The 20,890-nt window shown below is 41.3% G+C and overlaps 1 protein-coding gene across 1 annotated transcript in view; it reads left to right on the forward strand.

The window, feature by feature from the left end:
* The window catches only part of LOC136840600 (NBAS subunit of NRZ tethering complex-like), a 791,298-nt gene that overhangs the window by 750,670 nt on the left and 19,738 nt on the right, over window positions 1–20,890 (forward strand). The window contains 1 exon segment of the mRNA XM_067107278.1: window positions 3,898–4,089. Within this exon segment, the coding sequence (XP_066963379.1) occupies window positions 3,898–4,089 (192 nt within the window).

Below are 20,890 nucleotides of genomic sequence, written 5' to 3' on the forward strand. Positions count from 1 at the left end.
GTCTCTTTGCGCCTCTGCTTTTTCGGGATACGCTATCCCGAGCTGGATGTTGTTGACGCAGTTTCTCAAAAGTGTCTGCCATGGTGTTTGCTGAACCCTTCAGATACTTGATGGTGCAGGAGTGTTCAGCTGATGCTGATGGGTGATGCTGTTGTCGTGTTTACCATGCGTCTGCTGTCTTTGTGAAGGTGTGCACCAAGGGTTGATGGTCCATTTTGAGCATGTGATTGAAGTGACGGATGGCTTTGTGGACTGCTAGGAGCTCCCTGTCAAATGTGGAGTACTTTTGTTCCGCTGACGTTAACTTCTTGCTGAAGAACGCCAACGGCTGATGACCATCATCTTTGTCCTGCTCCAGTACCTCACCCATCACTGTGCTACTCGCATCGGTCGTCAAAGTGAGGGACCTATGGGTAGAGGAAAGATTAATGTGGCTGCAGAGGTTATATATTGCTTGTTTTGCTGAAAGAAATGCATTATCTTGAACTTCTGACCAATTTAATTTTTAGGTTTTCCTTGTAAGCATGTATAGATTGGGCTCATGATTTTAGCAATATTTGGGATAAATCTATGATAATGGTTGATTAGTCCTGAAAATTCTTGTACTGCTTTAATTGTTGTTGGTGTTGGGAAGTCAGTGATTGCTTTTACTTTCTTTGGGTGGGGTTTATTACGTCTGGGCTTATTTGATGTCCCAGGAATTCCACTGTTTTCTTTTCCCGTTCGCACTTGTCGTCCCATACTACGAGGCCATATGAGTATCTGCAGCACCGCCCTGATATCTTTGAGATGTTGTTTGAGGTTGGGGCAAAGTATGAGGATGTCGTCAACATAGACCACGCAGAAGGGAAGTTCGCCCAGCAGTTCCTCCATAAGTCTTTGGAAGGTCCTGAGTTCCGAAGACTGAAACAGCTGTAGTTGAATGTGTAGGTGCCGAAGGGGGTGATGATCGCTGTCTTTTCTATATCTTCCTTTGCTACTGGAATTTGGAAGTATCCTTTTAGTTGATCTATTTTGGTGAAGATCTTTGCTCCATTCATTTGGTTGGTTATACAGTATATGCTATGTTTGGCAAAGCATATCAATCTGGCTTCGTTTTGACATTTAGCCACCAGTAGTCTCTGCACAGGCACCATGTTCCGTCGGGTTTTGGTACCATGTGGTGGGGGGATGCCCATGGGCTGGAGACTTTTTGGCATATTCCTGTGTTCTCCATTTCCCTGAACACTTGTTTGGTGTAGGCAAGTTTCTCTGGGGCTAACTCTCTGAAGCGTTTGTGGACTGGGGGGTCTTCCGTTTGTATGTGGTGCTGGATGATGTGTTTTGCTGGTTTGGTTAAGTCATGCTGCAATCATTTTTGAAGAGCTCTTGGTAGCCTTGTAGAAGTCGGCGTATCTCTGGCGGTGGGGTAGTTGTTGCAATGGGGCTTGTTTGCCGTCTCTGCTGTTGCGGTGACAATGTGGTGGTGGGGTGTTTGCACAGCTGTTGAGGAAATGATACTGGAGCTGTTTTTGGGATCAGTTGTTTTGGTGTTACATCCACTAGTAGGTCATGTGCTTTTAGGAAATCTGCTCATAAAAGAGCTATCATCATGTCTGCTGTGATGAAGGTCCAACTGTAGTCTTTCCTGTTGAATGACATTCATGTTTCGCTTCCCGTACATCTTGAGTGGTGCTCCCCTGCCGGTGGATATGTGGAGGTTGGTGGTTGGGGCGGGGTTGAGTCGTTTGTATGTGTTGGCTGGCACAAATGATTTGCATGCCCCGGTGTCCATGAGGAATTCTGTGTTCAATCTTTTGTCCCAGACATAGAAACACATGGAGCCCTTGCATTTGTACCAGGAAAAAAGACAGTGGTAAGCAGGTGCAGCTTCTCTTACGAGGCAACCAGTCTGCTGACCGCTGATGTTTAGTTGTTTGGGTCATGGATGTGACCCTCTTGCGTGTTTTTTTAAAACAGGCAGCCTTTGTTACATTTGCGTGCCTTTCCAGTTTCCAGTGGAAAAAGCACATTCCCTCTTGTGGTTCGTTTATATTTTGTTTGGTCTTCCCCTTGATGAATTGTTTGGGAAAGCTTTGCATGTGGATGGGAGCAGCCAGTCCCTTTGGGTCACTGTCAGATTCTGTGTCGGTTGACTACTGGGACCGTCGTGCTGCTGCTGCTATGGGTGGCTGGGTGGGCTCTGCCACCTTGTGGGCCATGTTTACTGCGTCAACTAATTTTAGGAATTCCTCGATGGGCATGGCTGCCACTGTTTGGCGAGAGCAGTTTTGTGAGGAGGACCTCTTTCACCAGGTCCAGGGTAGTGTTATTAGCTACCACAACTGTTTGTAGACATGCAGTGGCTGCTTGTCTCCTATGGCTGCCCCCACATTGTTCAGGAATTTCTTGGCTCTTAGGGCGGGTGGCATGCTGAAGGATGACTTCAGCTGATCCTTCAGTGATTCGTAGGTGACGGGTTTGTAGTTCTGCGAGCCATTCTGCGACTTGCTTGAAAGCATCATCTGGCAGGAATTCGTGGATGGTGTCTGCTTTGCATGCTGAGGAGGTGATTTTCTTCGATTGGAAGATTGTCTCCACCCTGAAGAACCAAGTTTCTGGGTTGTGGGGCATGAATGGGGGCAGGCGTATGGAGGTGGCAGCAAAGGTGTCGTTGGAGAGGCTGTCATCATTGTGGCTGGCTAGGCTGGACATCTCCGTGGTCACAAATGTAATGAAGGCATGAGTAAGAGGCTGTGTCTGCAAACTTACTGATTTATTCAAACGACAAATAGACAGGTCAATAGCTCTTGTGAGCGGAAATATAGTGCCTGACTCGAGGCGAACAAAACAGAGGTCAGAGTACAACCAATTTTGTTTGTTGGAGGATGGAAAGACACATAAATCAGTACATAAAACATGAATGAAGATATGATACATATAGCTGGAATGTTGACTTTGTAATGCTTACACTAAGAATGATACATTTAACATACAAAGGATGCGTGACATGTGCTGTGTTTCTTGTGCGTGTGCGCTTGGCACGCGGAGATTTGTTGTAAGGAGATTAGCTGGCCATGTGAGATGAACGGTGTGTGTGGGTGTGTGGGTCCGTGTGGGACCCTACAATACAATCAGAATGATAAATATCATGGTAGTTATTAAATTATGAAAAATGCAAAATGTTTTATGGAAGTTGTTCGTATAGATTTTATTTAGTGAATCTTGTGCTTAGTTTTATCAGTTTTGTTGCATAATACAAAGATGGTATTTCTTTGTCTGTAATTTATGATTGCAGAATAACTTATGATGTTATAATTTTTTGTAGATACATTATTCTTCAATACTAGTACCTCAGGAAGTATTGTGCACTACTCTTTATTTTATACAGCATCATCCTTAATTTGCTTATGTAATGTCGATGATCATGACTTTATGATAAGTTGTAGTGCTACTTTAGGTTGCTTTGCACCCTTGTTATAACTTTTCTATCAATTCATGTTTTTGAGTATTCTGTCTATTTACCTTTCTGTGGTTTTCTTCTTTATTTATTTTTATCTGTATATTACTCTATCTTTTTTTTATTCTTTCATCCATATACTGTACTAGTAGCCTGCTATATGTTGGTATTTTTTCTTTTTTTCACCCATGGGCATTTTATTCTTGGAGTTTCTCGGCAGTTCCTGACCTTTTTGATTTGTTCTGTATGAATGTATTTGATCTGAATAATAACAATAATAATAATAATAATAATAATGACTCCACATTTATGAACTTTTGATGTATTCATTCATTGAATGTGAATATTTTAGAAATAATGTAAGTAAGTACTTAGAATCATATCAGGATGGTGGTCAGACACGCAGATTTTTATAATTTTGATAGTATATACCGGTATTCATTTGTGCAATATTGCAGATAGAAGTAGAAGCAGAAGGGAGGGATTTACTTGCTGTTCTGGATCACATATTGCAACAAATAAGGGAGTACCTAGAAAATGGAGGAGATTTATTGTCAGAAGAAGAAGTTTTAGATGAACTGAGAAACCTATGCCAAGAGGAATCTGTACCTTTGAAAACTAAAGTGGATATTCTAACAATTTCAGAAAAGGTAAGAGTAATTGTAAGAATATTCTATAATCCTTTTTTATACACTACTTGCAGTTTCTCATTTGGCCAGTCGGTAGAGTTCTCGGTTAGCACTCTGCTAGGCCCGAGTTCAAGTCTCCAGCCAGCCAATGAAGAATTAGAGGAATTTATTTCTGGTGATAGAAATTCATTTCTCGGTATAATGTGGTTCGGATTCCACAATAAGCTGTAGGTCCCATTGCTAGGTAACCAATTGTTCTTATCCACGTAAAATAAGTCTAATCCTTCGGGCCAGCCCTAGGAGAGCTGTTAATCAGCTCAGTGGTCTGGTTAAACTAAGGTATACTTAACTTATACACTACTTGGAACATGACCATGAGAGAGAGCATTTTCTATTTTAAATGTATTAAAAGTGAACATTATGTATTTACAATGTGATCACTTAAGAATTTTCTCATGAATTGCATTAAGTTACATCAAATATTGCTGTGTATTTTTTGCAAAACTCAGTAAAGATGGCTCTCAACTTGCATGTAACTGACTTACGTGGATTATAAAATTTATTTTAAAAATATCAAAAGTAAATCCGAAGGCATTCCAAAGCATAAAATGTTAATTTTCCCCATGTTCCAAGCTTGCCAAGGATTCAAAGAAGATGCAGAAAACAGTTCAGCCTAATGTAAACAAACATTAGACTTGCCTGTTTCTAGTACCTCTTTACTTAAAATATATTGGGATCTATATCTTTCCTTAAGAAAGAATACAGCAGTCTAGTCAGTGTGTAAAGACCGGTGTTGGGCTAAATTCACTATTACATAATCAAACTCTATAGAGAGAACTAATTTATATGTTCTCTAATTAATAATATTATTTTATGTACATATTTAATTCTGTCTTTCAGGTCATTGATCCAGCATAGTATCCATAAGTTAAAACAATTTGTAAGTCTTTAATGGAAGGAAAGGTTTAACTGCTGCATATTCTACTCCTGTCTTTAATGTGCTTTCACTTCACAAAGCCTCTCATCTTTCAGTTCTCATCCAAGTAGGTCTGAGTCGTCTTAACTTTTGGTGACCACAGGAGTACAGGTGACTCTTGTTATATACTATTCTCTCTTGGTCAGTGCAGAGTACATCTTCAAGCCATCTTCATCACCTATTCATCATTATCTCATAATTTCCCTTATAGTATTACTTCTCACTCTTATCCCAACAGTTGGGTCCTGGGACCAAACCCCCATGTAAGGCAAGGCCCAAAGTTTATCTCTGAGTGGTTATACTTGATGGTATAAAGTGCCTTTTCAGTATCAAGATGAAAGTTATTTATGTTCAAATCATCAATGGATCAAATCCACAGTGGATATAATCTGAAATAAGTGGGACAGTGAGTCTACTGTACATATGCTGTTTTGGAACCCACAGATTTTTAATTATAATTATATCTCAGAATCGTACCTAACATTCATATAGCTATAAGTTTCAAGCCATTGGCTTGCTCAGGGATTGAGGAAGAAAAGAGACGTTATACCTGGTTCATTGGCCTATTGTGCCTGTCTTTTTACTGGTAGGCAAGAAGAGAACCACCATTTTCTGTGCCTTGGTTAGTTTTCTGCTGCCATGGTGTCAAAATCATTAGTAGTGTGGTCTGGCTATTGGTAAGTATTTTGGTAATTTTTTCTTGTACTGTGCATTTGCTTTGTGTTGGGTGTTTTCAGCGTACGGTAAAAAAAAACTCCCTAAAGCTAGATATTGCAGGAATAATCAGTGTGGAAACAATTTGTCTTCAGCTAAGGATGACAGGCACACAATTGTTGACATGTATCATTAAGGCAAATGATTGGCTTGTTAAGTCTTGAGAAACCATCTGTTAAGCACAGGAAGAGGAGAGAAACATATAGGAACAAGTAACATCTTGTTAAAGATGTTTATTCCAACGTGGAATTGGTAGTTTTAGAACAGTTAGGGCTAGATAGTCAGGTAGTGTTCCCAGTGAACATAACTTGACTATTGTTCTTCCTATCCCTTGATCATTCTCACCAAGAGCACAAGAGTATTCAGTCCTTTCTATCTTCTGTATTGACTTTTGCATTCCATAATCACACATGATCCTGCCTCTGGGCCGCCCTCTGTCAGTTCAGTGAGTGTCAGATAGAGCTTTCTGCCAGGGAAGCAAGTCAGCCTAGCATTTGGAGAGCTATACCAACTACAGTACTTCTGCCCTCTTGGTCACATCTATCCTTATGCAAGGGGCAGGTTCCTTAATGCAAGGGGCAGGTTCCTTAATTTACCCAAAGCCAAGTGATATTGTCCTTCACTGTAATGCAAGTGATCATTTGATTGATTAATGAACCCAGAACTACTGTATATGCTGGTGTATAAGGCGACCTTTTAACTTTAAAGAGTTAGAGGAGTTTATTTCTGGTGATAGAAATTCATCTCTCGCTATAATGTGGTTTGGATTCCACAATAAGCTGTAGGTCCCGTTGCTAAGTAACCAGTTGGTTCTTAGCCACGTTAAATAAGTCTAATCCTATGGGCCAGCCCTAGGAGAGCTGTTAATCAGCTCAGTGGTCTGGTAAAACTAAGGTATACTTAATTTTAACCTTAAAAAATCTCTCGCAAAATGGGGGGTCATCTTATACACTGAGTATAAAAAGCAGACCTTAAATCCTGCCGAGATTTCTAATGATACCCCGAAGTGTCCATAGTTAACTACTGTCACAACTATTGACTGTAAACAAAACTGTAAAAATGGTAAAACCATAAGTAATTGAAGTGAATCACTAACGACACCATTATTACAATATAAGGTGATAATATTAGAAAATTTTGTTATTGATACCTATTATACAATGCCCTTTTAACATTGATTGATAGATAATTTGAAGTTACCCAAAGGGCAAATCGGGGTAGTCTAACTTTTTTGTTTGTGAAACACAACCATGCTCAATTGCTCGTAGTTCCCAATTGTGCTTGACTCACAAACCTTGTTGTTTACTGAAGGCCAGTATTTCCTTGGCAGTATTTTATAATCAAACTAATGGGTTTTGTGATATCGATAGTTCCCCAGTTATCCTTAATATCGAGGTTCATTCCAATTTGAAAGGCATACATTCATGCAGATCTACTTCCAGCGGGTATTACTCCACCGATAGCGATGTCACAGGCGTTGAGCATTTGTCATGATGTTTATATTTTTCCTAAGGGAATACAAAAGTATTTCTTCGTAATGGTGAACTTTGCCAAACATTCTAAAATCCTGAACATACAGTACTGATTTTATATATTTTTGGTACGATATTTCCAATAATTATTGATTTTATTTGTACAAACTAACTTACATAAGCTGATAGTGTTATTTAATATAACAAATTGGAGGTCATCTTATACGGCGAACATACCACTCACCTAATTTTTACATGAAAATGGGTGGTCATCTTATACGCAGAATTGCCTTATACACTGGTATATACGGTATATTTTCAATAAATATTGTCCAGATTCTGAAACCAAAAATTATCCCATTGTATACGGGGAGAATATTTCTAACTGTTTGGGTAATTTTATCACATTCACACTCCTCACATGAATACCTTCAAGTGTTTAATGGCTACTCTTGACACTGGCAAAACACAGTAGATTGGAATGTCTATTTTTTCTCAGATTTTCTGTGATTTCTTAATAACTGTTGTATGAGTGGCTTTTCTAGATGTAGAGCATTGGTCCTTCAAGCATTCCATACCACAAGCAGCTGCCTAGTAATCTTTTTCTATCACCAGTCTTGTATATTCTTAATATCATTCATATTATTGTTTATGTGCATTTTTGTGTTTTGGAAAGCCTAGCTTCACAGAAGAAGTGTGTTTATGATATTTGTATGTGTATTTTTACCGTAAACAATAGGTATATTGACATTTGTTATTTTAAATATCCTTAGACCAAAGAAACACTTGAAGTATAACAGAAAAATGTTCCTTTTTCCTTTTAAGTTGCCAAGCCTCCAGGTACAACTCTGAAAGAGAGAAGCAATATGTCCAATAGAATTTCATACAAAAAATTATCTTCACCAATTTGTAAATCAAGGGACATACAGTAAAGGTATAACAAAAGATAAATACTGTAGTATGAATAATGAGCATTTTGGGGTAGGCTGTTCATCAAATATTTTGTCCTTTCAGTCTAAAAAAAAAAAAATGGACATCAAGGTGAAAATCTTTTCAGACGACAACCTTGTCAAATTGACCCAATTTGGAAGTATTTTTTTTGTTTTGCATATCATCCATTGATAGACAGAAGTACGGAGTTGCACCCTGCCTTTGTGATTCTGATATTCAGGATTCAAGATTAGGTATTAGTACTGGCTTTTGGCTCCTCTGCAGGCTATACCTAGGACTGTCTAGGCAAGGCCTAAGGTAATCAAGGATATACTCATGGCCAGTTGCATCTTTTAATGACTATTACTGTACAGCTGGCATTGGCAAGACAGTTAATACATATACCACCATCTTCCTGAAAAGGAGGGACCACATTTACTCCTCATTTTCTGATGCTATCCCACTAGGTCATAAGGCCTCTTGGATTTTTGACTCGCTGGACTGTAGATTATTTAACCCTAAGTTGATCTATGTTTTTGTTGACAACATAGCCAGAAAACACAATATAAAACTTATTGCTTGAGTGGCCAGACCTATTTTCAAGTGACATGTTCCTCTTCCTTCTCCATCAGAGCTTTCTTATGCGGTCCTTCAATAAAGAAGCTTGCTTGAGAGTAAGATGTGAGTCAGAAGTTACACCCAGAATATTTAAAGCTTCAGACTCATTGAGAAGAGTCCCATCCACCTGGGAAATCTGTACAGTAAAAGATTTGCTGATCAATAGTGTTTTTGTTTTACTGGAGTTCAGCATCATACCCTTCTGACTACACCATTCACTGATCCAGTCCATTTCCTGATTGAGGGTAGGGGCAACTTCATTTCTCATTAGTGAAGACTTTACTATACTATCCACAAGTGTTGCATCATCGGCATACTGAGCAATCTTGCTATCGAGGCCAACAACCATATCACTTGTATACACTTAAAATAACAGTGGAACTCCAGACACAATAGGTCTTGGTTTGCTAAAGATACCATATTGCCTACCTGTAAGGAAATCTTGAAGCAGTCCTAAAACATATCCACCTACTTCAGTATTCTGTGAGTTACTAAATTGAAAGCAGCTCTATAATCGATTCGAGTTACTCTACACCCAAAACCCTCATCAAGGTTCTCTTGCAAATGTTATGTCAAATCTAAAAGAGCATCGTAGGTACCCAACTGCTTCCTATATGCATTTTGACTACCAGCTAACAATCCTGTTGATTCCACATACTTGTATAGTAGCTTAAAAATCAGTTTTTCTGCAACTTTGGAGAGCACAAGAGAAATGGAAATTGGCCTGTAGTTACTGCAGTCTGCAGATATGCCATTGTTTGGAACAGGCACTGCATTACTAAGCTTGGGCTCATCCACAAAGATACTACGTCGACATAAAATCTATAGAATCTACTAATCTTGGGAGACAACCTTTCAAAAAACAAAGGGAGGAAACCATCAAGATCTTCTTCACCCAACCTATCAAGATTATCAGGAATTTTCTTAACATCCCTAGAGTGAAGTGCAAGTTTTGTGAAAACAGGTTCAGGACGACAAGTACTGGTATCAGGGAGAGGGACATCCTCAGCTGATTGCTGAGCTATTACAAGAAACCATCTACCAGGTCGTAACTAAACTAGATCCAGTGGATGGCAACTGAAACTAAAAAGGTTCATCATCAGCCATGCAAACTTCCCCACATATAAGAGTGTGTGATTTTGGTGATTTTGAAAGACTATCAACTGAAGTTGCAAATGTTACCACTACTGGCTAGTTCAAGGATAGATTACAGGAAGTGATCAGCACACTTGTGTAACTTACCTATTATCTTTGAAAACCATTTTCTGTTATCCCTTTAATGCCGAAGCCCTATTTACAAAAACGTCTCCCGTATGCCGGCGGCGTTCGGTGAGTTAGCGCCGAAGCGGAAAAAAAGTTTTTTTCAAAAAATCACAGCACGCTTAGTTTTTAAGATTAAGAGTTCATTTTTGGCTCATTTTTTTGTCATTGCCTGAAGTTTAGTATGCAACCATCAGAAATAAAAAAAATATCATTATCATATATAAATATTGGAATAGATGACAGCGGAAAAAAAAACTCGTATATAATTGTATACAAATCACGCTGTAAGCAAAACGGTTAAAGCTAATGAGTTAATTTTTTTTAGTTGTATTGTACACTAAATTGCGATGATTTTGGTATATAACAAATTTTAAAACGATCAAAGCAACACAGAGAAAATATTATCACAAAATGATGCATGAATTGTAACGCATAGGACGTAAAAAATGTTTTTTCAAAAATTCACCATAAATCGAAATATTGTGCTAGAGACTTCCCGTTTGTTGAAAAATGAAGCTAATTGATTGAATATTACTAGACTATAAGTGTTTTAGCTTACAATTGCAGTTTTCGACCATTTCGGTCGAGTTAAAAGTTGACCGAAAGTCAAATTTTTTCTATTTATTGTGATTTATATGAAAATATTTCAAAACTGATAAAAGATACAACCATGAGCTATTTTCTGTTGTATTCTACATGAAATTGTGCACATTTTCATATATAAAAGTTTATGTAACGACTAATGTAAAATGATGCAAACATTACGACAACATGACGAAAGAATTTCCGAGATGTTCAGCGAGTTGCAGCGCGAGACATAAGGAAAAAATATTTTTCAGAAATTCACCATAAATCGAAATATTGTGCTAGAGACTTCCAGTTTGTTGCAAAATGAAGGTACATGATTGAATATTACTAGAATGTAAGAGTTTTAGCTTATAATTGCGTTTTTTACCATTTCGGTCGAGTTAAAGTTGACTGAAGCTTGAAATTTTGGCAGTTATCGTGATTTATATGAAAATATTTCAAAACTGATAAAAGCTACAACCATGAGTTATTTTCTGTTGTATTCTAAATGAAATTGCGCACATTTCTATATATAAACGTTTATGTAAAGACTAATATAAAACAGTGCAAACATTACAACAACGTGTTGAAAGAATTTCTGGCGCGGACGTAAGGAAAAAGTTTTTTTCAAAAATTCACCATAAATCGAAATATTGTACTAGAGACTTCCAATTGGTTGCAAAATGAAGGTAAATGATTGAATATTACTAGATCGTAAGAGTTTTAGTTTAAAATTGTGTTTTTTGACCATTTCGGTCGAGTCAAAGTTGACCAAAGGTTGAAATTTTGGCAGTTATTGTGGTTTATATGAAAATATTTCCAAACTGATAAAAGCTACAACCATGGGTTGTATTTTGCTGTATTGTACATGAAATTGCGCACATTTTCATATATAAAACTTTATGTAACGGCTAATATAGAACAGTGCAAAAATTACGACAAAATGACGAAAGCATTTATGAAATTTTCGGCTGAGTTACTGCCCGTGCGTAAGAAAAAAGTTTTTTTCAAAAATTCACCATAAATTGAAATATTGTGCTAGAGACTTCCAATTGGTTGCAAAATGAAGGTACATGATTGAATATTACTAGAATGTAAGAGTTTTAGCTTACAATTGAGTTTTCGATCATTTCGGTCGAGTCAAAGTTGACGAAGGTTGAAATTTTTGTAGTCGGCGTGCACGGATCGTCCACTCGGCACCCAACAAACAATTTTAGTCGACGTATGATACGTCCAATAGGTGTTTAGGGGTTAAAGGGGTCCCCTTACATGTACTAGTGTTATATAAAATTTGATCTTGAGGCTATGACTTTTTCTTCCATTTACAGTGACAGATTTTTTTGGAATTGCTTAAGGAGTTGAAGAAATTAATGCATGATGTATCCTGCTAGCAGAATAATATGCTGTGGATGGCCGTAACAAACAAGGATATTGATTTATAGTTCACTTTTCATTTGACCTTGTCATATAATTTTTTTTGTCCTTCCAGATACAAGAGGCTGTAGTGTTACATTGTTTTTAAAAGCCTGCTGATTGTCATAACTTTCAATAATTGCAGGAAAAGCATAAAAGTTATGTATTTATTCATTGGTAATTTGCAGTTTTGAATTCCAATGTGCTTAATATGCCAATACATTACAAAACTAATCGGTTTCATATGCAGATTCTGGAATGACAGCATTTTATCTTGGGAGAACATGAAGTTGAACAGTAAGCAATCGTGTATAGTAAGAAAAATTTCTGGTGTTATAACTAACCATGTTTTGAATATAGTAATAAGAACCATTTAGAATGTTGCTAACTAGGTAGTAGCTATGTCAGCATGTTGGGTTGTAAAAACTTCCTGATTATTATTAATATAAAAATTACAGTTTTCTAGACTGCCCACTGGTATTTGCTCCAGCTAAGGGAAACAGTAATTAGGATTAATTGCCCTTTGCTTATTTGGCCCTTAAATTCTCTCATGTCTTTAAGTATATCTTAGTAAAAAAGGATTTTGACAAAGGAAAAATCTATTTCTGGGGAGGGGCCCGTGTCACCCGGTGAAATAATCCATTCAGCACTTATTTCTAGGTAATTCCGTTGCTAGATACCAGAGAAAAGCTAAATGTAAAGCTGGGGTTACTACCCCCAGAGCGAGCTCAAGAAATGGAGTCGTATATGGTAAAAGGGGTGAGTGTCACAATCACGGGACCCTGCCCTATAAAGATTCCCAATGTCAAAAGTCCCAACGAGAGAGGTGCGATACAAGCCCATGCACCACTCGCGGACTGTACACAAGGCAACACTAATCTCATTCCATTTTAGCACGCGATTTCGTTCACACGTAATTTCGTTGTGATCCTTATTTTGTGCTTTATTTTGGCATTTTTATGGCATGCTCGCAAGTTCTTCTTCGACAACTTGAGTACCAGTGTTTTGTTGTTTTTTAGGCGATTGAGGCTCCTTATTTTCCTTTAGTTTAATAATTAAAGGGATTTATAATGCCCGTCTCGATCTCCTCTCACGGCGTCTCATTACCTCTCTTGGTCTTGGGTCGGCATGTTTGTTTTGTGTTTTTATTTGTATACCTTTTTTTGTTTGGGATATTTTCCCAATTAATGATTCCTAACTTTAGTGGGTTTGTTAATTTTATGTTTGTTCTGTACCCCTTTACTATGAGAAGTGATGTTTAGCGTTTAGGCTACGAGCTAGCTACCCCTCGAAGTGAGGCCCATTCGCATATTATTATCATGGCTTCATTATGCCTTAATTTTGTCCCTCACTTCTCTTAGCCTTTAGGAATCTTATTTTCATTGGTACTGTTACGGTTTTTTACTTTTATAATTTTGTTTATTTTGTGAATTTTGTGTTCCCTTGCTGGTCAAGTGCTGTCTTGCTGTTTAGGCTACGTGGTTCCCCCTCGGGCCTATTTGCTTATTATTTTGGCTTTATTTTGCCTTATTTTAGACTCTCACTTTTCTAAGCTTATGGGAACATGATTTTCATTGGTAAATTTAAGTTTTGACCTTGTGCTCGGATGCTTTTGAATTTTGTTGATTATTTAACTGGAGGTCGGCCAGTTCCCTTCACGTTCATGTCGTGTTGGGCCTGCCTATCCTCCTACATGTGCCTTATAGAAAATTTTTGTTTTATTATTTTTTTATTTGAGTTATTAGTTAGCCTTTATCCCTCTCCTAGGCTTCCTTCCTTTGCATCGCCTCAGTTAGGTTAGCCTAGGGGTTGGCTATGGCACTTTTTCCCTTCGGGAAAAAATCGTTTAGAGAGGGGGCGATCTCGATCTGTAACGTATGAGTTTCATGTCTGTGATCTCGTTCTGTATATATGTGTTTTATGTCTGGTGCTTCCCTTGGTTTGGTTTTGGCTTGGATATATTGCTTACGTTCACCCTCTCCCTGTTTCAGCTTTTCACTTAGGCTAATGTTCCTAATAAGTTAAGCTGGAATAGCAAGGGTTTACCTGCGTAGCCTATCCTAGTTCAATCCTTCTTTGGGTTGCTTACCAAAGGTGACCAGGGGTGCTCTCCCCACTCCTGTTCACACTCCTTTTACCGACTATATATATTATTTTGTGGTATCGAGAATCCCCTTCTCCCCCTTTTTATCCTTTGCTCTCTCTCCCCTTGGTTCGTTTTCAAAGTTTGTTAACTTTCCAAGGCTTGAGAGCAATTTATCCTTATTTTGTGCTGTAGCCTACATCCCCTCCCTCTGCATTGATTGGTTGTCCCTCGGTGTGTCTGACCTTATCGGTTGGCACTCCACCTGGGCCTGGAGATGACCGGGAGTGCTCTCCCCACTCCTGTTCATACTCCTTTTACCTTTCTTTGCTCTCCTGGCCGTAGAGGTTTTTGCCCTTCCTCTCCTTTTCTCTCGCTCTTGTCGTGCAACACAGCTCACATAGCGGGGATCTATGACAATCTTTGGGCGCTCGGGAGTGCTGTCTCACCCTGGTCGCTACTTTGGGTTACCAACCTCCTGGCCTATCCTACCCCCTTCCTTTTACGTCGACTGTTTCCCTTCGTGGTGCTTCCTACATGTTCGCACCTCACTGTTGGGATCTCATATGAGGCCAGTTAGCGTTTTCCACCTAACTGTCTTCTGTTTGTTTACTTTCGGCGTTCCCCCTCCATTTTGCTACTTCCTGTTCGGTGTTTCATTATCTTGTTGGGCGCTCTCCTTGCTTACTGCTCCGGCGGTTTTAGTGTTTAGCGGTTGGCGTTTTTTCCCCCCACCGCTATCACTTCGTTCAGGATATCCTCCTCCGGGGGTTTTTCCTCTCTTGGCTTTGAGTGCGCATACTTCCGAACAGTTCATAACCTTTCCACTATGTTTATATCCGTCACATATTGTTTAAATATGGTCGCTCCGGAATGTTCCGTTGACTCTGTTTTTATGTCTATGAGATTTGTCCTGTTAGCCCGGTTTTCTCTCCGGATTTCCCCGGGGGTTTTCCTGGTCTGACTAGGCTAAGTCGCTGCTACGGTACTCTGCTCCGGCATCCGTTCCAGCATGCGCATCCGTTCCAGCATGCGCACTTCTCATACGTTTTCAGCTGGCTTTGTCGAGTACAGGAATGCTCCGCTTTCCTGCAACAAGCCAGCGGTCACGGAGTATATGGTTCCCATTCCGGTGCGCAGTCTGTATTGGAGAATTTATAGTTTGGCACGGAAGGTTGTGAAGTACGCTATGCTCTCCCCGAGCAGACTTCTTGATGAAACCGTAGGTTTTATGTACACCTGTCGGTTTTGTCTCCGCCAAACTCCGCCTCATGTGGCTTTTTCTTGGCTCGGAAGGTTATAAAGTACGCTATGCTCTCTCTGAGCAGGCTACTTGATGAATCCGTAGGTTTTATTTACACCTATCGGTTTTATCTCCGCCAAACGCCGCCTCATATGGCTTATTGTTAGTCATTTGGCACCCGGCAGGATTGCGTTGTACGCTATGCTCTCTCCGAGCAGGCTACCTGATGAATCCGTAGGTTTCATATACACCTGTCGTTTTTACCTCCGTCAAACTCCGCCTCATGTGGCTTATTAATAGTCGCTCTTTCGGTGTTTGGGCTCTCTCCGGGCGAGATTCTTGGTGAATCGGTAGGTTTCATATATGCCTATCGATTTCCTTCTGCCAAACTCCGTCTCCGGGCGAGATTCTCGATAAATCGGTAGGTTTCATATACACCTATCGGTTTTTCCTTCGCCAAACTCCATCTCATATGACTTATTAATAGTTGCTCCTCCGGTGTTTGGGGTCCTAATTTTCCCTTCCTGGAGGCCGGCCGCAAGTCTCGTAACTCTAGTCTGGGGTCAGCAGCTTCGGGCGCATCGTAGAGTCGGGAAATTCCTATGTCCTTTCGGTGGACATTTGTAATGTTCCTTTCCTTGGCGCCCAGTTCTCAGTGTCAGTTGCTGAAGAAGTTGCTGCCCCTTTGTTTACCGGAGTCCAAGAGTTGACCCGGTGCTTTTTAAATAAGTTAGCTGTTTACGGAGAATTTTCTGAAGATGTTGTGGCCTTCTGTCTCGTTCTCGAACCTGTGAACATCGTCCCGGAGCGATAAGTAGGTGCGAGAATAAGTGAGGCAAACCTTTTCCGCTTAGCTCGGAATAAAGTGAGGCGAACTTTTCCTTTAGGGGATTCGTTAGCTCCTCATCCCTTTTCGACGGTTCCTGGTCTACCGTCCTTAAGGTGAAATCATTTAAGAAAGACCCTTTTAAAAAAAAAAAAAAACAAACAAGAAGACCCACTCCAGGGCCCCCTCGAGGACGTCTTGGATCTCTAATCCGGTGCCGTCTACGAGTTTGGCCTCATCTTCTGGGAAGGGACACGGCCCAAGCAAAGCAAGGCGGTTACCCCATCCTTCCTTTGTTGCAGACTCTTTTACGGGTCTCCTTATAAGGAGCTCGATTTGGGAGTCATTGACAACCTATCAAAATATCTATCTACCTCATGGTCCGTGCCTTCCCTTTCCCTGGAGCATAAATCCCAAAGAGTTTAATCTCAAGACTCATTATCAATGAATCACCTGTAAATCCTGCTCCGTTCCGGAATTCTGTCGTTCCGGACACCTCCACCTCTTTTTCCCTTCGATCTGGGGAACCTTTGGCGCCTAACCCTTTATGCTTTCCAGCATGAAGGCACCCTCCTATCTCGGGGGTGTGGGCACACGGAGGTTGGTGGAATTGCATTTCTTCCCTTCTGGCCTGGTATCCCCTTATCCGGGTTTTACCAGACTGTCAGAAGGAGCATGGTATCTATCTGGCAAGATCCCTAAGAGAGCCCTTATCTTCCCTAGGGGCTGGGCACATCGTCTCCGTTGAGAACTCTAACGGAGTGGCAGGCGGAGAATTCCAAGTTCACGCCAGCTTTGGGGTCTTACCGTGCTCTCTTTGGGAGACCTGCTTCCTACCCCTTGTGCCGGATGTAGCCCCTCTTATCAACAGGCTTGTTTCGAACATAAACCGCTGACGCATTTCCGGAGACAGTTATCACAGATACGTTGACAATGAATCTTCTAACCCCGGACTTCGCTTCTAATTTATTCAGCGTACAGCTCCTAAGCTTCCGGAGTCAATTCCCGGAAACTGAAACGGGGTGTAAGGCAAGCTTGCCAGGCCCTGGAATTCTTTGACTTTAACAGAAACAATGTCTGTGGTATATAATGGCAGTTAGTTGTTTCAGGTCCTGATAAAATCTCTCTTGTCAGGTTTTCTGCAGGCCCCGTTTTATTTCATCAGTCTGGTTGGACAGCTGAAAACACATTTTTTGCCAGCCACGTTCCGCCTTGAGCCGAAAAGTCTTATGAACGGTTTCACCTGGGGAATTATTCTTTTCCCCAGGTGGGCGTTGTTACGGTCCGTTCGGGGCTACTAATGTTAATCAGAGCCTCCATTCTCGTGGGTGTCTACCTTACGGGCGGAAACAATCTGATCTTGCCGGGCCCTATCCCAAGTCCGGCAAGAAGTTCCTGTAGTTCAAGCGCCCCCCTGCTCAGGCGGTGGTGCAGGCTCTTCAGGTTCCTGCCCCTGGGCAGCCGTCAGCCTCTCACTTTCAGCCTCCACCTTGATGTGTGCGGGTTCAGCCAACACGTCAGCCCCTTGTAACTCCCCCGTGTGTCTCTGCCTCCCCCATGTGCCTCCGCCGGAGTTTTCTTTGCTTCATACGAAAACCCAAGGAAAGAATTCTCACTAGACATTCTGCCAGAGGCTCTGATCCTCGGGGTTATCATAGGAGCAGGGAAGCATCCTGCTCCTCTCCGAGAATTTGGGAAGGCATACGCTTTAGGGGAGGCAATCAAGCCTCCTCCCAGTAGTATTTTTCATATGGGTGGGAGGCTGTACCATTTTCAGGGCCACTGGAACTTCAGTCCCTGGGCCCAGAGTATAGTTATCAAGACCCGGGATGGAGCTGGACTATCTGTCCCCCTCCCCCAATCAGGTTCGGTCAGTTTCCGGCCAAGGTTCTGGAGGACTTTGTGTATGGCCTGTCAGGCTTTTTCAGTCTGCCAAGGAAGTTCCCTTCCACTGGAAAATTTTTCCGGGCGTGTCCCGTTTATTTTCCTCATTCAATGCGGCAAGTCTCGCTTGCTTACAGTCTTGTGGGCTCGGCTCCTACTGCTCCGTGGAGCCATAACCACCTCTATAGACCTTTCCGACGCTTCCTTTCACATCTTGGTTGCAGGAAGGTTCTATCCCTTCTTGGGATACAGACTCGGGGAGCAGGCGTACCCCTTCAAGTTCATACCCTCCTCAATGCAGCCCCCAGAATCTTTGCCAGTTTGAACAATACCGTGGTTCAACAGCTCTGGTATTAGAGGGTTATGCTAGCCGCATATCTAGTTGCCTGGCTCATTTGGGCACCCAGCGTCGGGAATTGCCTGAGGGTACCGGTCATTATAATCGGTTTTCTAGAGTCTTTGGGCTTCTAAGTACAGGAAGGAATCCCACCTGAATCTGGAGGGTAGCCTTCAGTAGTTGTGAATACAGTGGAAGCGGAAAGAGATAGCAAGGGCAACCTAACATTTCATCAACACAAGCATACCTCTCGCCGTGCCCAAGAAAAAGTCTTGGGCTCTCTCCAGTTTGCTTCAGTGGCGGTTCTCCTTCTGAAGTCAAAGCTGGAGTCTATATCCGGGGTATGGCGGAGTCAGGGACATGTCTCCCTGGTTCCTCCTGTTTGAATATTGACCTCCGGCCTTGAACGGCTGTCAGGTGCTTATCGAAGTCAGTTCCTCTTTCCCCTCCGGCCTCAGTATTCCACACCGTCACCTCTCTGGGCGGGTGGGGTGGATATTTTTGGCCTCATGAAGTACATGGAACTTAGTCGGTCACGTTCCGGCAGTTCTATATCAACGCTTTGGAGGGCTGTGGCAGTCTTCCTGTCCTTGGGGATCTTCTTCCTCCCAAGAGGATCCATTTTAGGCTGGTTCTGAACGAAACAGCAATAGTGCGCTGCGTAAACAAGTGGGTTCAAACTCGAAGTTGCATCATTCAAGTTATGGTTCATTCTTCTCCATAACCAACAGGCACAAGTGCCTCTGTCTGCCACCCTTCTCGTAGGGGTCCAAAAGGTCACTACCTTTTCCCTATCCAGGGCCTCCCCCCTGGTGTCGGAATAGTCCTTAGTCGAAGCGTCATTCAGGTAGTCCTGTGGTCTTTTCCTGGTCCTTGAAGTAGGTCTGTTTGCAACCCATTTCAGCCACAAACTATCAAGCTGCCATGACTGGTATAAACTCAGCCTGCGTCAGCCTCCTCAAAGTTCTGGTGCCCTGGCTTTGTGGTCTTTGTGAATTTTACAGTTTGGGAGGAAACTGATATTGATCCTGTTATTACTGTTTTCCTAAATTCAGTCAAGGGATCCTTCTCTACTGCAGCATGGCTCTGCAGTTAAGTAACTAGCACTCTTCACATAGTTTTTGAAGCTACAGCAATGATGCGGCCGCATTGGCCCCAGGGAAAGTGTTTTGTTGGTACCAGACTCACAGGCCCTTAACTTTCATCCCTAAGGTCTGTGTTTGTCTGAGACCAGTACTCCGTCCACATTCGGTTTCCTGGTCTTTGAGTAATGTATCGGAGTTAGCTTCGGTAACCAACAATCATCTTGTTCTTACCTTTCCTTGTTGGGGAAGACCCAAAATTTTTAATCAGCTTAGCTTTTAGTGCTAGTTTTCATGTACTGTCTGCCCTGTCTAGCGGAACCAATCATTTTGGTTTCCCCTCATCAGGGGTAGTGTTGCAAATTCCTCACCCTAACTTTCTATCTACAGTTGAGGGTCCTCATTTTCGGTGGTCACCTTGGAAAGTACTCCCCTTTCACAAAGTCTGTCTCTGTGCCCAGTTTTCTCCTTGCAGGCTTTTTTAGACAGGACCTCGCAATTTTGTCAGGTCCTCTCTTTATTTAAAAAGGGGGTTACTGTCATTGTGTCTGCTATTAGGCAGAAAGTATTTTCTTAATACAAGCCTACTCAGATTCAATTCTAAAGCTCATGATCTTAGACGGTGGCCACTTACATTATTTTCATTACATGAATTTAGAGGACCTTACTAATGTTTAGGGTGGAATTCTCTTTCTAATGTTCAGGGTGGAATTCCCCCCTAGTTTTCAACATCTCTATTTAAAGTCTTTAATAGCATAAGAATGATATTTATTTCTCTGTTATTATTTCACCGGCTGACACGGGACCCCGATCCAGAAAAAGGATTTTGACAAAGGAAAAATCTATTTCTGGGGAGGGGCCCGTGTCACCCGGTGACCCTCCACTGTTTTTTCATTCTCTCCCTCCCATGTTAAACATCATTCTAGTGGGGTGGGTGCTAACATGGAATGCAATTAGTGTTGCCTTGTGTACAGTCCGCGAGTGTTTCCTTGTTGGGAAAGACCCAAAATTTTTAATCAGCTTAGCTTCTAGTGTTAGTTTTCCTGTACGGTCTGCCCTGTCTAGCGGAACCAATCATTTTGGTTTCCCCTCATCAGGGGTAGTGTCCAGTTTCTCACCCTAATTTTCTATCTACAGTTGAAGGTCCTCATTTTGGTGGTCACCTTGAAAGTACTCCCCCTTTTACAAGGTCTGTTTCTGTGCCCAGTTTTCTCCTTACAGGCTTTTTTAGACAGGACTTCGCAATTTTGTCAGATCCTCTCTTTTTAAAAAAAAAGGGGGGGCCACATCGTGTCTGCTATTAGGCAGAAAGTATTTTCTTAATACAAGCCTATTCAGGTTCAATCCTAAGCTCATGATCTTAGACGGTGACCACTTACATTATTTTCATTACATGAATTTAGAGGACCTTACT

This window comes from Macrobrachium rosenbergii, chromosome 8 (assembly GCF_040412425.1).
Source record: "Macrobrachium rosenbergii isolate ZJJX-2024 chromosome 8, ASM4041242v1, whole genome shotgun sequence".
In the NCBI taxonomy this organism is placed as follows: Eukaryota; Metazoa; Arthropoda; class Malacostraca; order Decapoda; family Palaemonidae; genus Macrobrachium; species Macrobrachium rosenbergii.